Below are 21,626 nucleotides of genomic sequence, written 5' to 3'. Positions count from 1 at the left end.
TGATTTTGATTAATGTCTCTGTTTGAGAATAGGCTGGCACTCTGGGTCCCTGAGCAAGACCCTTAACCCAGACATCCTAAATCTCCCGGAAGTTCCAGCAGTCTCCCTGATATAGATAGTTGTTCACGGATGCCGAGTCGAGTCAAATAGTTAAAAAAATTATTTCAGACAAAGAAGGGGGCTAAAAAAAATCCCCATGCTAGGAGGGGTGAAGGCAATCGGGTCAGCTGACACGCACATGAGGTGTCCCTGTTTTTTCTCAGGGACTTGGCAACCCTAATCAAGGAGGAGGACCAAAATCATACTTTATTGGGATTCTACTCCTAACAAAGTTTTCACCAAATAAAAAAAAACAAGCCAACTTCTGAATTTTGGGCAGGTTTTTAGCTGAGGCCAAACATTCACACCCAGAATTCAACATGAAAATGACAGATTTGCCGGTGAACAAATACACTTTATAAATAAGACATTTTTCAAACCTCTGCAATCTTTAATTGACTTTTTCAGATTTTTACTACTTTTCTCTAAACAGAAAAATGGTCAATATGGTGATTAAATGGATCTGTTGGGAAACATATTTGTAATTTATCTACAAACACCAGTTAGGGTCAACAGTAACCAACCACTGAGGCAGTTTTCACCCAGAGACGATATGATTTATTTTCAGGAAGTTGATTAAAACACGGGTTTGCTCAGTGGGAGCTTCAAGGTTTATGACATTGGAAAACACAGTTTTAACTTCCTGTATCTGATGAGGCAGCGGCAGATTTTAGAAATCACTGCCCAAGGCAAAGGCAGGAATGATGCCCGTCTGAAATAAGAAGACAACAAACAAAACAACAGGTCATTTATAAAGATGCAGAGATTTTAACAGAATACATTTGTATTTAGTTGTTTTTTTTTAGCTTTTGCCCTTTTTGTTTCTTGTCCTTTTTTCTGTTCCTGTCTTTCCCAATCTCTGTATCTTTTAGTCTTGGGTTCTACAAATCTTTCGATGAGGAAATTCATATTTACTGACCTAAGAACCCCCAAGGAAAAAAAAACAAAAAAAACAACCAAAGGCTGGAGTCTTCTTGGAAGTTAAACACTAAAGAAAAGCCTCTTTTTTTATTATCGCTTCAATGGTTGATTTCTCATCCTCTGTAGCAAAAACAAACACAATTTGAAGCTTATTTTAAAGTGGTGCAGTGGGTAGCACTGCTGCCTTTCATAGAGAAAGTTCTAGATTCAATTTCCGGCCCGGGGTCTTTCTGCATTGACTTTGCATGTTCTGCCTGAGCATGCGTGGGTTCTCTCCGGGTACTCCAGCTTCCTCACACAGTCCAAAAACATGACTGTTAGGTTAATATGCTTCTCTAAATCCTCCTTAGGTGTGAGTGTGCGAATGAATGGTTGTTTGTCCTGTTTGTCTCTATGTTGCCCTGCGATGGACTGGCGACCTGTCCAGGGTGGACCCCGCCTCTCGCCCGTAGACAGCTGGAGATATGCACCAGAGCCCCTCGGGACCTCAACTGGGATTAAAGGGGTCATAGAAAGCAAAACCGTTCAATGAGTGAAATGGATGTACAGAGAAGCTAAAACCCCATCGACACCTCCTTTCTATGCAAATCTCACAATTCTAAACTTCCACCATAAAACGGGCGAATTCAAACGAAGCCCCGAGTTGACGTAAAAATTAAGTGTAGGCTGCTGGGCCGCTGACTTGACCAGACCTCAGCAGAGATCCATGAGCCACCCCTCCTCAGCCGGAGGAGGGGGGCTGGGGGCCGGTAAGGCGGGCGGAAGCACGGGGGTGCAGGTGTCCAGGCTACCGCCACCAGGTCGGGTTCGGTTGCTTCGTCCCCCGCTGGCTCCCTGCCCCCCTCCGCCGGGGTTGCCGGACCATTCCCGGTGTGTTTCGACTACGTGCTGCACTGTACTCGACCAAAATCCCAGACGATTTTGAAATTCCCCCCAGACATTTTTTTAGGTATGAAAAGTAGGACATGTCAGGGAAAAAGAGGACGTCTGGTCACCCTACCATATCAACAATCTGATGTTTCAGTGAGTGAGTGCTTGTTGCTATCATGCGTCTTTGCTCAGCAGCTTCACTCGTTGTAAACCAACCAATCAGCGCATAGCTCATCTAAATATTCATGATCATACCATAAAAGGAAGAAAACCTGTCGTTTCTTTCTAGAGCTTTTAACCAGGCTGCATTAGGGCTCATAGAACAGCAAATATGCCATTTTCAGCCCAACCAATGTTACACACTCTATTCAGAGACCTTAAGGACCAAATACCCTATAGAATCATTCTATGACCCCTTTAAGTGCGACAGAAAATGGATGGATGGACTTTAAAAAAACAAACACAAGCTAAGAAATATCATCTTATCAATATGGTACGGAATCGCTGCTAGCTGCCATTAGCCGCTAATGGGTTGAAGGAGCGAGTCACTTTTGGTACAATTAGAGCAGCTCTACTCTTTCAAGCATCACCAGGGTTGCTTCTTTTTGTCTCTTCTTTTTATTTATTTTCTTGCCTCTTCTCCCCATTTAATTTCCCACATATTGCTGCTGTCTTCTTGAAGCATTTTTGCAGATGTGCTGGAAGATTGTCTGATCCAATGCAATGGAGACTGAAAACACAATTTCTAATGGCCTTTTAGCTAAAGGATTTTAATCAAAACCATAGTTAATTTTCACAAAAAGTAATGTCTACTAACCATGCAGGAGTCCCTCACAAACCATAGGAAACCCTAACGAGGCACAAAAACTAGTTAATGTAAGGAAATCTACTGCTATGCAATGAAAAACTGTTCATTGCTCATCTCTCATTTTAATACATATGCAGTATAAATACAGAGCAGTGGTACCTTAACAATTAATGTATTACATTCTGTGCAAAAAAGTGGTTTAAATATTACTGAAAGAACTAAAAATATATTTATATATCTTTATAATATAATATATTATACTTATATGACGGCTGCACTTTATGTAATGGAAATGTTCATTTACTCTACTAAACTGAAAAGCTGTACTACAGCTTTTGTGTCGTTTTGTGTTTCTTTTAGTGTCATTTTGTAAACACAGAGTGTAAACAAAATGACAATAAAAGTTGTCTAAGTCATATCACTATTTGGCCACAAAGTAATAATCCAACATATCTTGGATGCATTTTATCAGCAGTGCACAGGAATGAAAACAAAAGCAGCATTTTTCCCTAAAACCTAAGATGAATTATTTTTAATTTGACCCCCAAATAGCCAACTCTGTTGTCAAGTTAATTGTCCATAAAGGTCTTATTGGATGAGAATCCATTTTGAAAGAGCTGTCGGAATGAACCTAATCAATATTTTACACCAACCAGCAGACTGGCAAACAATATTTGTTGCATATGACATAAAATAAATAGTGGGTTTTTTTTGTTGCTGACATTTCCAAACCCATTTTGGATTATTGCTTTCTTTGCTAGTCTCTCATTCTGTCTCTAAAGACCAGCCTGCAACAAACAGAACCAGAAAGCATGGCTCCGAGCTGCAATGACCATTTTCTCTGGGTGTAAGAATGAATCTATGGAGAGTTACTCCTCTGACATTAATAGTCTGGCCTTTTTATGATTGCAATTCTCCATTACAGCAGCTTGTTCTAACAGCATCTGCATTCAATGCCAACGAGGTGTACAAGGCTTTTACCAGAATTGAATCACTTCAGCCTTAAACTGTTTACTTTTAGACCTTGCAGAACTCTTATCTGGCACATTAATAAGCCACGCTTGCATGTGAGAGGTGAAATCAAACCACTGCCAATAGCAGCCTGTAATTTCTGACACAAGTAAATAACAACAATGATTCACGTAGCCTTTACTGCGCCTTTTATGATGCTGACAGCTGAGAGTAAACACCCACCTCGTCATTATCGGGTGCTCGCTGCCAGCCTTTTCATATTTAGATGATAACTCAGGTTAACAAAAAAGTCAAAACTATTTGCATTTGCTGGGTATTTTATGTGTAATTTTAAACAGAATCTAAAAGCCTTGTTTTTATATAGATTATTTATGTTATATTTTCAATTAGTGATGGTTATTTATATTCCTTTATACATTGACAAATAAAAAGGATTAGAAAAACAAGTAGTACATGTTTTAGACAGTTAAATTGAAAGGCATGTCTTATTAATTAAGTTTGTTTAATCATCTATAAATAAAGGAAAACATCTGAAGTTGACTGTTGTGCTCATGGTATTTTAAAAGGTTTATAGATGTATACTATATGTTTTAGTTTCAAATTTAACACATAGTTACACATTTTAAGAATACATACAAACAACTTAAAGAAAAAGTAAATAAAAAAAAGGTTTAAAAAATTTAAATAAATAGGAGTTTAAAACAAGACAGATCTGAATTCAAAATGACATGAGATCTACTAGGACAGTTTTTTTATGTCTGATACTGATGTTGATTATTTTAATATCAATAATAAAGATTGCCATTTGTGAAGCTCAATCTGAAAATAGAGTAATTCGAATGAAATTGATTAGAAAACAACAGAATCTATGAAAAAAAGCAAAGTTAATCTTAAAAACATTTTTTTTCAATCAGGGCTTTTTGCAAGGTTTATTTTCAGAATTGCATTTTTTTTTATTAAAAAACTAAACTCCATTTACAAATTGTGTAATTAACTAATTAGAAAAGATTAAATGTCATGTAAATATGAATCCTTTGCATTTCTTCACTCTTTTTGTTTTTGTAAAAAAAAAAAATCTTTAAGTATCTCATTTTGTGAAAGACCAAAGGATTTGTTAGGATAATTATCATTAATGATGTGTGAGTTTATTACACCCTAATATTAGCTGCCTGTTGCGTGTCAGAATTTATGTTTTCCTCAATAGTTTATCTATTTAAGATAGTTCCTCTGTCCAGATATACAGTTATAATCTTCATTCTGTACAGGGCAAATATTTGGGAATGGAATGAAGGCGGCGTGTTTCAACTAAGAACAAAGTATAATATTTTGATAAGGATGGAGCCATTGATGTCTACTCATCTGCTACCGTGTATGTTGTAATGATGTGGCAGACTAGAGATGTATAAAATGCCCTTTTAACTGTTAATCGGGGCCACTTCCTGAGAGGTCAGCCCGGGGTAAGCAGCTGCCTTCTGTAACTCTAAGCAACTTCTCTGATCAGACTAAAGGGCAGATTATACTTCTGCAACCGCACACATCAAATGTTGCTTGGGTCTGGTCGCGGACCACTTTTGCTGGTATGCTTCTGCACCGTCGTTCTGGAATTTCTAGGGACGCACAGCAGTTTCCTGCCAATGCGCAAGGGGGAGCCTATTAGAGAACTCACAAGACCTTTGGCGGATGGTCACAAGGAGTGTTTATCTTCCAAAACAACAATGGTGCGTTTGCAAGATATCACGGTCACAGAGATGGATCTAGAGTTGCTAGACATTGAAGAGGAACAGGTTCTGGCTGATCTCCCTCCAGGAGTTGGCAGAGACTTTGGCATCTTTATCAAATTTGTCTGAGGCATCGTACATGTGTTTGTACTTCCAAACCTCCTTTATTAACCTTTCGTCATACTTTTCCATTGTAGTTGTTCCTCGTTTTTTAAAAATGGAGCGCCCCGGCACCGAATTGAGAAGGACGACCACACAAACAGCCGGAAAGGCATACCAAGGACCAATCACAGCTGCTTTTTGTCTGCGCACTTCCTCTTGAGGTCTGCACAGGTTTGCAACCGTCCAACGTGTGGTCAGGATTTTTTTGAGGTGTGCGACAACAGCTGCAGAACCTCTGCGTGGGGGGCGTGGTCACACACAAAGACAGATTTGATGGTTGCAGAGGCTATGCGTCAGAAGCATAAATTGGCCATAAGATTACAATTTCTATCAGAATCTGTTTTCATGTCTCATGGTTATTTAATACATATAAGTTATGAAGTGTTATTTAAAGAGTTTGTCCCGAGTGTTCTCTCTTCAGGGAAAAGAACCAGAGAGATAAAGCTTCAAGGTGTAGACACAGAGCCTATCTTTAACAGATTAAAAACCAACTTTCACCTCTGTTGAGAACAATGCTGTATTTAAATACTTCTGTAAGTCAGATTTCTCGTATTGGAGGAAAACGCCTCCAAATTCCCTATTTTTTCATCAACAGTTGAATCTCACACGTTTCAATGCCTTATAATATTTTAATCTGAAATGAAGTCACCTAAACACAGGATTAATGACTGACGGAGAGGTTAAGCTTCCAATGGGGTGAAACGTGCTTTTTGTTTTTATGTACTCTATATGTAGAGCAGAGGAAACGGTGACAAAGCAAGAAGAATATGGAAGTAGGTGGAACGCTAAAGCAGGGAAGAGAACAGCAGCGGAGGAGGCCTATAGGTGAAGGGTTGTCTCATTAATCTTAAAAGGGCACAGCGTAACTTTCCCAATGCAAATGAAACCATCAATCTTGCAGGTGAGATAGAGCGATGGGAAGATAGAGAGATCAGGAGGGTAACTTGGGATGTGGTGGGGGGGGGGGAAGAAAAACCGAATCCTCCGTGTGCCTTGGTGTCACGTCAATAAAGTCTCATAAAGGGCATTTCATCCAAAATTGGAAAGTAAAGTTTAACTAAAAGTCAAAGTAATTAAATTGTTTCAGATATGAAAGAGCCTCTGAACTTTGTGCTCCCAGTCTTCCTGCTATGAAAACCTAACTGTTTTCGTCAGTCGAATTATGGGGAAACTACAATGTTTCCGATTTCTAAACAAGAACTGTGGGGAAATATTGACTTTTCTGGATGCACACAGCTGGTTGTTTCCTTCTGAAAACTGTGAATTCAGATATTCCTCTAAAACACATTTATTTCATTTTTAAAGCTATATTTCTGCCTGACAGGTTTATCCTTTCTGAGCGTCCTTGGGTCAAACATTGAACCTATCAGTAAAGAGAACAGTCTGCTTCCTGCCAGCAGTCTGCAAAACTGAAGAGGATATGATTACAATAAAATAATAAATAAATTGAACTTTATTGATCTCACAATGGAGAAGTTAACTCTTTGCATTTAACACACCCCCTCTGGGAAGCAGTGGGCTGTCTGTGCAGCATACAGGGTGAAATCAGGGGTTAAGGGACTTGCTCAGAGAGCCAGAGGGTTACGAACTCACAACCTCAGGATTTCAGCTCTATACCCTATCACAGGGGCGGATTTAGAAAATTTGGGTCCATAGGCAAAGAAAGGCAGGGGGGCCTCTGAATTGAGAAGACAACTCATAATACAGACCCATTATATAGATACAGATATTTTCATAGAATAGACATCCATTATTTGTTCGATGTTTTGTCCCTCTCTTCTTTTCCCTTTTCTTGTTGTTTTAATTTCTATATTTTGTACTCCGGCAAAAATGATTTTGGCCGCTGGTGGTTGGGGCTAATTTACTAGGCTAGCTTAACGTCACTGGCATGAAGCAGGGCCTGAGCAGATCATGTACCAACACTGGCTTGTTTTGTTTGTATGTCCAAAAAATGACTGGTGAAGGTGGACCAGCTAGAAGAGCGAGGTGCACGAGAACGCTGGGACCCTTTTTCCACCTGGATCCCCGCTCTTTTTCGCCCTCATGTCCCTCCGTTGTCGGACAAACTTGCCCTCACTTCCTCACCACCTCGGCCGTATCTAGACGCACAGCTAGTTCCTGATTGTCCCTCTTGCATTGTGGCGTGGAATAACATAGCACAGAACACACTTCAATATTGGGCATAAATCAAAAATATCCGTGACAAGCTCACTGTGACACACTGCTGCGGGAGGATAACCAGGCCTTAAGCCTGCCGCTAACAGCAGTCAGCAGCTTTTACTGACTTTGTTGAGCTCCTCTAGACTGAGCATGGCTCTTTTGGCTGGGCCTCTGATTAAAGTTACCACCCTCTGCCTTTCCAGGTTTTAAGATGTCACATGGTCCTTTAGTTGATTTACTTAGCATCTTTTAACCTCTGCTGTTTCCCAGTCTTACAAATTACATTTATTGAGTATTAAGTTGAATTTTGAGGGGAAATAATTGCACTAGATCTTTATTCAGGAATGTCTGATACTGCACGCCACTCTTGTCAGATTTTTTGTGTTGTTTTACTATCAGTGGCTTATGTCAGTCAGCATTTAGGAGGAGTTGAAATGTGAAATAGATCATATGATTTACAGACAAAAGGACTTGACAAGGGGAAAGGTGTTGAACAGAACAGCACAGAGCATTTCAGAGGGAAACAAAACCAAACTGAAAGGCGCTTCGTGTGGAATTTCTTTATCTTGACGGTCTAAAAAAAACAAAGGCAGTCAGCATGTCTGTCTGTACATCGACAGGAAGAAATCTTCAACAAGACATGCTGTGGACTCTGACAGCTGATGAGGTCCAGTCTTTTTATGCTTGGCCTTGTAAAAGTGCAGGTCAGCAATGAACAAGTAAAGCAAAGGCCAGGTCTTTCTAATGGCGCCACACATTTTTTCCCAGTGGCTGTAGATGCTTGCTTTCTGTTGTATAGCTGTTCACACACACACGCCAAAGATTTTAGTAAGTTTGTATGGTATGAAGTGTCGACTGCTGGGCAGCTCAGCAGAGAGCCATGAGCCGCCCGTCCTCAGCCAGAGGAGGGGGGCTGGGGGCCGCTAACAGACATCCCAAGTCTCACGGAAGTTCAGGGAGTCTCCCTGATATAGATAGTTGTTCATGGATGCCCGCGAGTTAAATAAATCATATTGGATTTTACACTATGCAAGGTGGTTGCTCTTGGGGGGTTGCACTGTAGTCGACCCAAATCCTGGACGATTTTGAAATTCCCCCCGAACATTTTTTTAATTAAATGAAAAGTAGGACATTTCCGGGAAAAATAGGACGACCATATCAACAATTTGATGTTTCAGTGAGTGAGTGCTTGTTGCTATGATGCGTCTTTGCTCAGCAGCTTTGCTCGTTGTAAACCAACCAATCAGCGCACAGCTCATCTAAATATTCATGAGCAAACCATAAAAGGAAGAAAACCTGTCGTTTCATTCTAGGGCTTTTAACCAGGCTTGCATTATGGCGCATAAAAACAGCAAGTATGCCATTTTCAACCCAACCAATGTTACACACCCTATTCAGAGACCTTAAGGACAACACCAAATACCCTATAGAATCATTCTATGACCCCTTTAATTGAAACAAGATTGTTGTGAAATGGCAAGTGGATGTTACTGAATAATCAGTTTTGCTCTTGGTGTCTCTGTGTTTTCCCCTCAGCCCTGCAGACGACCCAGCCTCCCAAGGTCCTTTTTCCTCCAGAGAGACAAGACACAGTGATAGAAATCACACCTGGTAAGTAAAAAAAAATATATATTCTCTTATCTGAGTCCCGGAGTCTCCTTGGACAAATGATCATTCATACATTTCAGCTTGGTTATATAAAAAAACTTTTAGTCCTTTTTTCCCTCCAACTGGAAGGTCTTTGATAGGAATCTCTGGCTTCTTTCCACAGCTCAGAAACATGCATATAAGGTTCATTGGTCAACTTAAGGAGTTGATGGCTGCTTATGTCTGTTTTCCTGTGATTGACTGTGACTTGTCCAAGGCTTACTAACCATTTAGCCTTCTGGAATGAGATATGAAAAACAGTCACATACATCACACCCTTCCCTTAATGCTGCATCTATGATTAACATAACTGTCAATAGAAACAAATGCATAGCTGTCTAAAATTGTAGTTATGAATACATATAAATCTGTTCCTTGCTGTCAGCCCATACATACATGTGACATTAGATGTTTCCAGTTAGAATACAAGTAGAGCCCAAAGTTACCAGCACAAATTATAAATGTCCATTTTTGAAACCATACATGTAAAAGTCCCAATTTATCAGTACTAATCCCAAATTGAAGAATAAGCAAGAAAAAAAGGAAAAATCACAAATATGTAAAAACGAATCGCAGATTTATGAGTAAAAATCGAAAATGTATGAGTACAAATCTCAAATTTACCAAAAGTATGAGTCTGAAATTTACAATTACAAATCACAAATGTATGCGTACCAATCTCCAGTTTTTAAGTACGAATCTGAAATGTAAGTATAATGTATAAATCTTAGTATAAATACAAGTATAAGTCTCATATTTACCAAAAATAGAAATGAAACATTTTAATATCAAATAACACATTTATAAGTACAAATCTCAAATATACCAAAATTACCAATCACAAATTTCAAAGTAAAAGTAAAAAATTTAGGAGCACAAGTCTCAAATTTACAGATAAGAAATCATTAATTTTATAAAAAGTGCAAATTCATTGATAAAACTGTTTCACTCCTTATCAGTTGATTTGACCTGAAAGTTGTGCTCCAAATGTATGAAGGTAGATTTGTTTCTTTATCATTCAATCAAAAAAATATATCTTCAATTAAAAAAAACCTTCACTTCAATCAAAAAATAAATTTTCAATCAAAGAAAGAAAGTATTTGAATGCAAAAATATATTTGAGACTCAAAAAAATATATATTTGAACACTGCTTTTCTTTGATTTAATGTTTTAATTGATAGAAATTCAGTCTTTTTTGTTTAAAGCAGCTTTTTTAATTGAAGTAATATTAGTTTTTGATTGGACCATATAATGGGTAGGACATTTGTGTCTTTATTATTCAATCATAAAAGTAGAAGCAGGCTCTGTGTGAGCGGCCATCTGCTGAGGCCACTGGGGTTCAAGGAGTCAGAAGCTTCAGGATGGAGTCACAGCTAAACAGGAACAGACGAGGCAAAGCTACTGAGAAAAAGCAGAAAGAGCATAAAGTTAGAGATTAAACTAACAGATTCTGCAGAGAGGGAGAATAGAGATAGAATGAAGCAGAATGATGAAATGGGGGTCCCTATGTCCTCCAGAAGTCTAAGCCTATAGCAGCACAACAATAGAGAGCTCAGGATCACTTTTATGTATGAGTTGAAAAGGAATAAATGCAAATCATAAATCTATTTACATTTATTCAATTACATTTACAAATTAAGACACCTACACATTTGCTTACAGTTATAGTTATTTTACCCCATGCTCATCTACCATGAACAAAAGCTGGAATCATGGAAATCATTAAGTCTTTAACTGAAGCAATATTAGAACCAATAAGTGATTAAAAAAATAAATAAATCCACGAACAGCTCTTAAGAGAGAGAATAGCACAGTATTGTGATATTACAATAATTACCATGCCCTTTTCAAAATGAAACTGCTCTATGCATCCGCTTTCCAGTAGCTTCTAAAAATGGGATCATAAAGATAGTGGGTGGCAGAAGTCTCTAGGTAATATAGAGGAAGATATGCAAAAAAGGCCCATCAGGTCTGCAGAGGAATGGAAGAAAACATCAATCAAGACAGTGTGTGAAAACTTTAAATATGCAGATATAGAAAGCTGTTTGTTTCCTGGGATAATCAAAATGTTTGTTTGAAATGTGGCTGAAATGCATCACCAGAGTTTATGCTGCCTATTACCAAGCTTTACAGTGGAGGTAACTAACAGAAGCCGACTGGGTCTGCCTTAATTATGCTATATTGGTTACTTTTGTTCTGTTTGCTGCTTTAACTGCTTTTATCTTAACCAGAATGTGGCTGTTAAAAGGTTTTTGAGCAGCGGTTTGTTTGGTTATGGAATGGAATAGAGTTGCATATATTCAATTGACCACTCATGCTGATACCAAATCAAAACTGTCTTTTAAAAACTAGAGATATTTTCATGAAATTAGGAGCAGCGCAGGGCAGCATGATGCTAACATGTGTAGCAAGTCTGAAAGATGAAGCTTTACTGAGGCAAGCAAGAAAACAATGCAGACTATTTTCTACTTTAACTGGTTTTAAAGGTGCATAGACACCTAAAAGGCTATATAAAAAAAGACCAAACTCCATTTGATCTTTAAGAAAATACAGTTATATGATCCCAGCATCTGTCCTGATTATGTGTAGATGGTTCTTTTTAAGCCTTAATAGAACTCCAGCCCTGGGGCGAAATGAGCAAACATAAACAGTCTTGGCACCATCTGCTGGCAGTAGTGGGAACTATCAGAAAGCTAGACGGCAACAATTAAATAAACATAGACTGTCCTGAAATACCTCGTAGTACAGCGGCAGCTCTATCCTAGTTAAAGAACAACCAATATTCAAGTGGGAATGCTTATGCATTCCCAATTATTGTTGTTCACTTCAAATTTTTCTGACTCTAACTAGTCCCGCAGTTTTCCACCGATTTCAACAATTTTGGTATCAAAACGTTCAGCTTGTTCAGGAGAATTGTGCTATGTCTTTTGGTAAAGATATTTTTTGTAGTTTTCGCGATATTCAACTTTTTCTGCGATTTTTTTGTCCCATTGAAATGCATGTAGAATTCTTAGATTTCAGCAAAATTCAGCTAAGACTTCATCATCTTTGACCTTTAACTACTTCAGCATACTTTCAGCTAGAAACACCATTCAACTTTTAAAATGTTTCCGTATCTTTTTGCTATTACTGTTTAACTCGGCTTTCAGCTAACTTTTACAGTTTTACTTCAGTGAAGCTTCAAACTTTTAAACAATTTTTACAGATTTTCAAATTTATAATGGAAGTCTATGGACGGAATGTTCAGCTGCTAGAGTGTGCCACTCTAGCGTTTTCAAACATTTCACTCATACCGAACAGCTTCAACTCACTCGCTCATTTTTTACTCTATCTAGATACATTTTACATCAAAACGTAGGGATTTTTGTCAGGATTCAGGAAATGTAACCCTCATTTGTGTGGGATTTACAGTTTTCCGACAGTTTGGCCCAGACCACGAAGAAGTCCACACTTCCCCCATAGAAATCCAATGAGAGCTCTCTGAAAATCCGAACTGAAAATAAAAAAAAACAGACTTTTTCGTATCGCTCCCATTCGGGAACCATTCGACCTAGCAACATGAGCCTGGTGGAAGTTGTTCCTCAGACCTTCCTAGCACTCACATTGAAGGAAGTGTGTCGATATCTTTTATCGTTTAGCTAGGAAAAAGGTTTGTTCAGGGGTAACAAATCTGTCCGAACCCCAAAATCAAGATTTTGACAATTATACACTTTTTTACATCGTCACCACGCCTAGACCAAATATTGTAGAAATATGAAAGTTACACCAGTTGTAGTCCAAAGATTGCCAACGCTCACGGTGAAAGAATTTTTTGAATACCTTTTACGGTTTTGGCTCACCGCTCGTTTGTTCGCAGGGAAAGTTTTGCTTTTGAGAGTTCTGCTCTACCATTGAGCTGCATGTTATTTAATGAGACCAGCAGGATTTACAAACCTTTATATTTCTCCTTCCCATTAAGGCTGTGAATGAGCTACAGCCATGAAAGTCACCCCAATTGGAGACAAAGGATAGCTGTCGCTTAGACTGAAAGAATTTTTTAGATACCATTTACGGTTTGTCTTCAGCACTTGTTTGTTCGGAGCTGATATTCCCAATCAAAAAAGCCTGAGAGGAAAGGAACGAAAGTGAAGGGCATGTCTCTCTGTCACTGACAGGCTTGTTAAGCGTTGTCAAGGTAACCGAGCTTCAAAGAGATTTTACCTCCACCACTTTAAACAGCACATTTTAATCTAATGGAGGGAGACAACACTGATTTAACATTAGGAAGTGGATACAATATGACTACGGGCCATGACCCTTCCCTTCACACGCAACCCTGATAGACTTTCAAAATAAGACTCCGGGGACCCTTCAAACTAAAAGCCCCTACATTAAACTCATATTTTTTCCCAGCATATGGCTAAACATTATGACCCAAACTCAACCACTTTTTTTTAAAAATGAGACTCTAGGGGGTTTTCAAAACACACCCCAGAGAAAATTTCAAAATAAAAGCCTCCCATTGCCACTTCATCTACTGCCCTAATAACAAGGGAAAAGAGTGTTTAACGATTGGAAAGTCATCAAGTATCACTGCTGGGTCTGACCCTTTTCTCTACACACAACCCTGCTAGACTTTCAAAATAAGACTCCACTGACTCTTCAAAATAAAAGCCTCCATATTGTACTCGTGTATTAATTGATGCAAATGGCCCAGCATTATGACACAAACTCTACCAGCTTGTTTCTATTAGACTCTAGGGACCTTTTCAAAACATACCCCAGAGCAAATTTCACAATAAAAGTCTCCCATTTACGCTCTAATACAGCATCTATTCACCCAATAACATGGAAAACCAGTGATTTCATATTTAGAAATGGATTCTATATCACTGCTGGGCATGACCCTTCCCTTGACACAAATCCGTGATAGACTTTTGAAATAAGACTAAAGGGACTCTACAAAATAAAAGCCTCTTCCTTACACACACTCATTCATTGTGCCGTATGGCTCGTAGCTATGACCCAAACTCAACCAATTTCTTCAAATTACACTACCAAGGCCTGTTGACCACACACCTCAGTGCATATTTCTTAACCAGGTTCTAAGATTTACACTGTAATAAAGCATCTGCTAATCTCGTAACATGCAGCCTAAGCCTGCCAACGGTGCTGTCATCAACACAGCGGCTCGTAACATGCAGGTTAAATTTTTTGATAAATTCAGCTCCTTAAGTGGTATTAGCTCTCTTTCTATAAGCTTCTCTCTCTGTCCTTTCTCTGTTTCTAATGGTCAGTCTTGCATATAGGTTTGTAGATTTTCAATCCTCAAATGATGACACTGTTTACTTTATGCTGATCAACCGACACATTTTAAATATTTTCAATTTGTTTTGCCAAGTCTTGACATTTCCACAATTTCTAAATTTTGATACTTATTCAATACCATCTTCCTCAACATTTTACCTCCCATCCTTGAGCTACTCATTTTTTCTTCAACCAGATAAGATTCAAGTTTTTCTTTGTAATTTCTTTTCTGATTCAGCTAATTTAATATTTTTCAGCCTATGCTGAGAACTTTGGCTTAATTTTGCTCTTTTTCTGGACAGGAATTAAGCTTTTCTGTTTGCTGCTAATTCATAACATGCCTGACATGTTTCTGGGCAGTAGGTGGCCCCCCTTAAAAATTTCTTTAGAAATGTTTCTAGAAACTTGGGAGACATTATATTAAGACTCTTCTAGTGCACACATTAAAGACATTTTTTGATATTATGTATAGTTTGGCTGTGCAGCTTTTAAGATGAGTTTGTTTCTGCCATTTTACTGCCATTCTACTGCCAAATGATTCTACCCTACAGAATCTTCAGATGATTCAATTGTTTTCTGCAGTTTTAAGTTTCTGATGACTTCCTTTCACATTTTCATATGTTCTTCAGGTAATTTCAGCTTGTTTCATTCAGCAAAAGCATTCCCACTTGCTGTTTCTCCGAAACAGCTCTTTCTAGTAATTAATTGTTGATTTTAGATTTTCTTTAATAGGCTACGTATGCCTTTTAATGTATTGATTTTAATGACTGTCTTTTTACTCTGTTTTTAATGTTATGGTCTTTTAAACTTGTTTTGTAGCACTTTGAGATTTGAAATCAAATGTAAAGTGCATGATAAATAAAATTCATTATTATTATTATTATTAATTAAGTTAACAACAGCTCAACTACAGCAACTCTAAGTTCTTATCAATCATCCCCAGAGCTTCCTATCAGAACACCAAGGAAAAAGAAAATCCCTTTTCTAAAAAGGAATAAATACTAAGGTGGAGGATGATGACCGGAGTAATGAGCTAAATGGAAGCAGTTGTACAGAGAATTGACCAGAAGAAGGAAACTGAGGGGAAATGGAGAGCGGATCTATAAATTCGGTGTTCAGCTTTACCTTTGACTTCAGTGAACACTCACCTTCATACTTTATTCCCAGCGCTGTTCCATTCTGATCTCTTTTTGAATTATTATTTTTATTTACACTGATTTGCACTGGATCTTGGACTTTCCTTCATTATTTTCACTATTTAGCAACAATGGGGTACTTCCTTGTTTCCCCCATGCTTACATGGACAGCACTGCACCTTTGTTGGTATTGAAAATGTACACCAGTGGGGGGCTGGCCAATAGAGGGCGCTAGGGTACCACCTCACCCACCCAATGGCCCTGATTAAGACATGAAAAAATGTATAACAATTTTTTTATCATTAATTTTAAATTACAATGTAAAATATTTCGAAATATATCTATGTATTTATGTACTTTTTAGATGTGCAAGATAAATATTTAATATTTAATGACTAGTAAAGCGTCATTCCATTTTTCGCTGGATTTGTGACGTATTTCAAAAATCTTTGCTCATTGACTCTTGTTAAAAGTTGTCCATGCGCAGTAGCTCCTCTGCAATACAAAGGTATAGGAGAGCTTAGGGCACAGGAGAGCTGCACCCTGAGGTGACAGGAAGTGTATTTGTTCACCACCTCCTGCCACAGCACAGACGTTTTGTGGGTGATTGACAGGTCGAGTCACAAGAGTTGTAGACGCATCCGAGAGAGAGAAATGGCGCAAGAATCGTCCTTTTCCAGGAACTGGTTTAGCTATAAGGCTTGGCTAACTGCATGCAGCGAGGCTAATGCTTTATTCTGCTTTTGCTGCCTCCTTTTTCAAACATCAGGATCTGACCCAGCATGGATAGAGACAGCTAGGACTGATTTAAAGCACTTTTTAGTAAAGGCAAAGACGAATGAACAATCTGGGATTACATGGAAATTAATATTATAGTGTACTTTTTCTAAATGTTTGTTAATATGCATAGTTGTTCTTGAATAAACACATTCTCAGAAAATGGTTTTATATATTAACAGAATATAAAGCTGACTAATAGTTTCCACATATTAAACTGGTATATTTATTTAGGTTTGTGACACAATATTGAGCCATGAAAAACAGATTTATCTCCACAAAGCCTCATAAGGACAAAATGTATGTGCAAAATGTAAACCTGTACATTATAATTTGTTTTTATAAAGGGTTTTTCTAATGTTTATTGTTGTTTGCATTCATATGAATATACTGTTCTGATAACTTAGTATACGTTTGATTAGTTTATGGTATACGTCTATTTTGAATGTATAGCCCCCCCTGGAGAAAACTCCACCAGCCTCCACTGAAGTACACAAAGGGCTTTTTGAGTACTAACAGTATAACAAATAATACACACGCAGGACACAATAATCTTACGTTACCGGCATATGAATTTAAAAATAAAAAGTCAAATATAAGACTTTATTATGGACAGATAATGGAGTGCAGAGTGGAGGCAGTGTTGCCCCATTAAAACCAATGGCAGCTACGAAACAGGTATACCATTTAATGCCAGTAACTCTGACTGGACACCATTTCAATGATAGATCCTCAGAAGAATAAACCTCCTACTTTGATCTGCTGTGTAAAACAGCTTTAGTTTATGTGGAATAAATACCCAGTACAGGTCCATCAATAAATATAAACTACTCTGATACTTTCAAGATTAGAGTTTTTAAAGATAATTTAGATATGACTATCTAAACTGGTCAGCAAATCAAAAGAACCTGGAAAAAAAACCCCAGAACTATCCCTTTAAGGTCTTTTAGAGTGTTTAACCCTCAGCTCTTACTGCGAATGCTTATGCAGTCCGCCTCAGCAGCTGGTATAGTTCCTGCAGGCTTGGTGAGGAGCTGCTTTACAAAGCCCAGCGGAGTCATTGCCTGGATCTGTGGGGAAGTCAGAGGTCAGGTTTGGTTACAGGACAGCAGCCACGGAGCTGGCCGGGATTTAGCTTCTTGGCTGAGTTAAATGAAGGATGGAGGATCTTTGAACACTCAGCTGGCCTCCTCTGTGCGAGTGTGCACTCTCCCCTCTGCATTCCTGCGGAGCTTTAGTTCTTTCATCTCAACCAGCAGGTGAATAACAATAAGTTATCAGCAGATTTATACACCTATGTTTGATCTTAAACGTGTGTCCTCTATTGTGATCAACTGCTCTTCAAAGAGAATCATCCTTCCTTTGACGGTCAGAGTCTGACAGGCAGCGGCACGCTCATCTCAGAATGTCATTTTTACCAAAGAAAAAGAAAACTGGACAAAAGTTGAACAGAAATAAACACCAAATAGATCTAACTCCTATCTGCTGGTGTGCTAAACCATGTGTGTTGTCCTCTGCAGTGAGCCCAGTTGGCTTCCTTCCTCTGTGTCTCTGTGTATCTGCACAAGTGCGTGCAGGCATGGGTATGCCCTGCTGTTCAGTGGTCCCTCTGACAATGTTAACACCGTAGGCAGAAATGTGTCCTGATGTGTGCAGCAGTCTGCATGTTTGTATTTGGCTACATCTAGACCGGTGTAGTAATAGACCCAGAGGCTTCTGTGCACCGATTTCAGCAGGGACACCTTTTAATGGGCACCGCAATATCAACCTCAACACACACGTACACACTGAAAGCTATAAGGGCGGCATATAAAACACACGCAGCACAAACTCTTACTCTCACACACATACAGTCACACTGTGACCCTGCGGTACATTTTTAATTATTGTCTTGTTTCATCCTGAGGAGGATTCACATCAGCAACCACAGTGGTGTTTCTCATTTTCTTTTCCGCTACATCTCCTCTCTACTTTATGTCTCCTCTCTTTTTTCACTCTACTCCTCCTTTTCAGCCTTCAATCTTGTGCTGCAGACAAGGTACAGTTCCTCCCCTAACTGAAGCTAATTTGTTGCTTTGAAAGCTTCTTATCCAAACACCTCTGCGCTTCACTTCTTCTGTGAATGCAGAGTTTAAATACATCATTTATTTAATTGATACGACACAAACAATTGAAGAGACATAGAAAGTGACTTGATAAATATGAAAATACATTTTTACATATTTAGCTGTATATCTGTTAGTTTTGGTTTATTCCTAATAAGTAGTGACGTTATGAGATGAGCCGAGGCTTCGAGGCGTGTGTCGAGTAATGGAGGGGGCGTTTCCCCGAAGTAAATGTCGAGGCCTGATTCATTTAGGGGAGGGGCCAAAATTATTGACGTCCGTAGCCTCGCTACCGTGATACCACGTGACCGCTTCAGGAAGTGGTTCAGAAAGCGCAAGAACTTCAACAGGCATTTAAACAGCCTAACTACTCATTCAAGATGTGGGAGTTTGTAGGAGAGTCGCTGTCATCATTTATCTATTATTGTCAGTTCATCTAGTTGGTTAAAACTATTTTAGTTAGACCAAACAATGTAATGTAATGATGTAAATGACACTCTTTAGTGCATCTTTGTAGAAGTATTAAACCTTGCAGACATTTTGCTTTTGGTGTTATTGTTGGGGGGGGGGGGTATCAATGTCTTTCGTTGGGCCCCAAGTTTCTGGCGGCGCCCCTGTATACGCATATGCTGGTCTCGTTTCTCCCTTTAGTTTTGTACGAAGAATAAACTTTAAACTATGGCAACGGGCATGTATCACCTTAACATTTTAAGGGAGCGGAGAAGTATTCAACAAATAACGAAGGAACTGTGTACCGAATTGAAGGAAACAATCTTCTATTCAAAAGAACTAGAAGAGGAACTTAAGTTTGCCTAAGAGTATACTATGAATTAGTATGAAGAGAACGAGAAAATGGCATTAAAGCTCAAAAAAATGCATAGATTTGTCTGAGCAGCTCAAACTTTGCCAGCAAGCCCTCAGAGCCCAGGATCGTCAGCGTAGGATTGATGCAGGTTCCTCAGTTTGTGAATCTTTTATTATTAAGGTGGACCATGGTTCAGGTCTCTGAATCTGAGATCAAAACCAAATAATCTGTTCCCACAACAGAGATCCTTCCAGCGTCTGAGAATCCTAAAGGTGGGGTGAGTATGAAAATGGCAGAAGCAGACAGCATTAATGATCTTGTATCCTTGTCGAGACGTATTCCGGAAGTTTTCCGTTGTTTTCCTCGACATCCTTCTAAAACTGCCAAAAAGCCAACAATTTGTGATTCTGAAATTGTTGACGAGCCCACAGTTTGCAATTCAGAGGTTTTAAATGAGGTCCCACTCATTTAAGAGTGGGACCTCTCTTAAATGAAGAGCCTCCGGTTGGGGATTTGAAGGTTTATAGTGATGTCCCAGTTTAAGATTCTGATATTGACCAAGGGGGGGCAGTCTGTGATAATACAATCCTTGAAGAGGTCCCACTTTATGATTCTGACATTGTCCAAGAGAGCCCAGTCCATGATAGTACTGTTGTTGTAGAGAACCTGGTTCATAAATCTGAGATCATCAAAGCAGACCTAGTTGGTGAACCTGAGTTTGACTCAGAAGAATGAGAGGGTGAGGCTATTGTGAAAATCAGCACCAATGGAAAATCAGCACCTCTGACCAAAGATGATATATCGAGTGAAGACGAGTGAAGAATTTTCTCACTCCCTTACAAAAAGTTTATTCATTATTTATCTTTGATTTCTTCTTTCTTTTCTACTGTTTTTCGTTCCCTTCATTTCCCTCCCCCCCCCCTCCCTCCCTATCTCAAAATTTCCCCACGTATGCCAGGCTATGCCATATGTGGGCCATAACTTACAGGTAAGTTATAGGATCGTTGACATACGTTAATTGTAAATTACTCATAAGTCGTGGCGTCCAGCTTATCCAAACCCTATAAGTAATTTGAGCATAACTTATGAGTAACTTATTAAGAACTTATCTTGAATGCATATCAATGTATCTGATGTGTTTTAGTAAACCGCTGTTCACAGGAGGAAACCGTCTGTACTCCTCCAGACTTGATCCCCACACTGCAAAAAACGATCTAGAAATAGGTAAAAATTATCTTAAATGTAGTGTATTTACCCTTAATTTGCCTAGGTAAATAAGATGATTAGCCAATGGAATTAGTTTTTTTTTACTATTAAAATAAGATAATTGCACTTATATGCTCTTGAAATAAGACAATGCAGTCCTAATTGAAATATAAATTGTTTTCTTCCATTGGCAGTGGCTCACTTCCTCAATTCAACAAAGAATGCACTTAATTGAAGAAAAAACAGCTTATTTGGGTTAATATTTTTTGCAGTGCATCATATGAGAAGGTGAGTGTGATGGATCCTCCCTGCGTTCTCACCCAAGGCTATGACCAACAAACTTCCTAGCAGACATGACACTGAATCTGCTGCGACTGCAAACTATCTTTTTCTTTTTTCTTTTTTTTATTTATTCTTTTTTTTATTTACTCTTTTTTTTTAAACAGCAGCAAGGTTAATACCGAAATCAAAGACATCTTTTTTTGCGGGCCAGGCGCATCGCTGCCCCCCTCAGGACACTGATTTGTGCATAATTTCATGGGCATTACGCTACTGTGTGTTATGAATAGGTTAGGCTGTCGTCGGACAGAAATTCTGGACTCGTTATGAATACGCTATGTATACACCCAAAATTGAAAAAATACATAGAAAGTTCAGCGTATGCCACCGTTTTAGGAGATTACGTCAGGCATACCATGGATAAATCGGCAAGATGTGACAGGACCCTTACATTTTTTTGTTGCCTTTTGGCCAGACATTGTCTGCACTTGTTGCCTTCAAAGGATTGAGTTTGTGTCTCATAGGCATATTTCTTACATCATAAAAAAGAAAAGAAACTTTTTTCCCGTATAATAATTTACTTTTTTATACTGAGAAAGTTTCAGACGTTCAAATTATTAGATATGTCTGAGACAATTTGAGGCAATAGAGGAAGACATTTTTAGATCATTCAA

At 38.6% G+C, this 21,626-nt stretch overlaps 1 protein-coding gene across 2 annotated transcripts in view; it reads left to right on the top strand.

The window, feature by feature from the left end:
• il1rapl2 (interleukin 1 receptor accessory protein-like 2) overlaps positions 1–21,626 on the top strand; it is a 690,042-nt gene that overhangs the window by 555,182 nt on the left and 113,234 nt on the right. For both annotated transcript variants that reach the window (XM_038295945.1, XM_038295944.1), the window contains exon 7: positions 9,247–9,321. In XM_038295945.1, coding sequence (XP_038151873.1) covers positions 9,247–9,321 — 75 coding nt within the window. The remainder of the gene's footprint in view (positions 1–9,246; positions 9,322–21,626) is intronic.

This window comes from Cyprinodon tularosa, unplaced genomic scaffold (genome assembly GCF_016077235.1).
Source record: "Cyprinodon tularosa strain WSP-4 unplaced genomic scaffold, ASM1607723v1 ctg363, whole genome shotgun sequence".
NCBI classification, from domain to species: Eukaryota; Metazoa; Chordata; class Actinopteri; order Cyprinodontiformes; family Cyprinodontidae; genus Cyprinodon; species Cyprinodon tularosa.
Note: the sequence above shows the minus strand (reverse complement) of the source record. Positions and strands in the feature narration are given on the sequence as shown.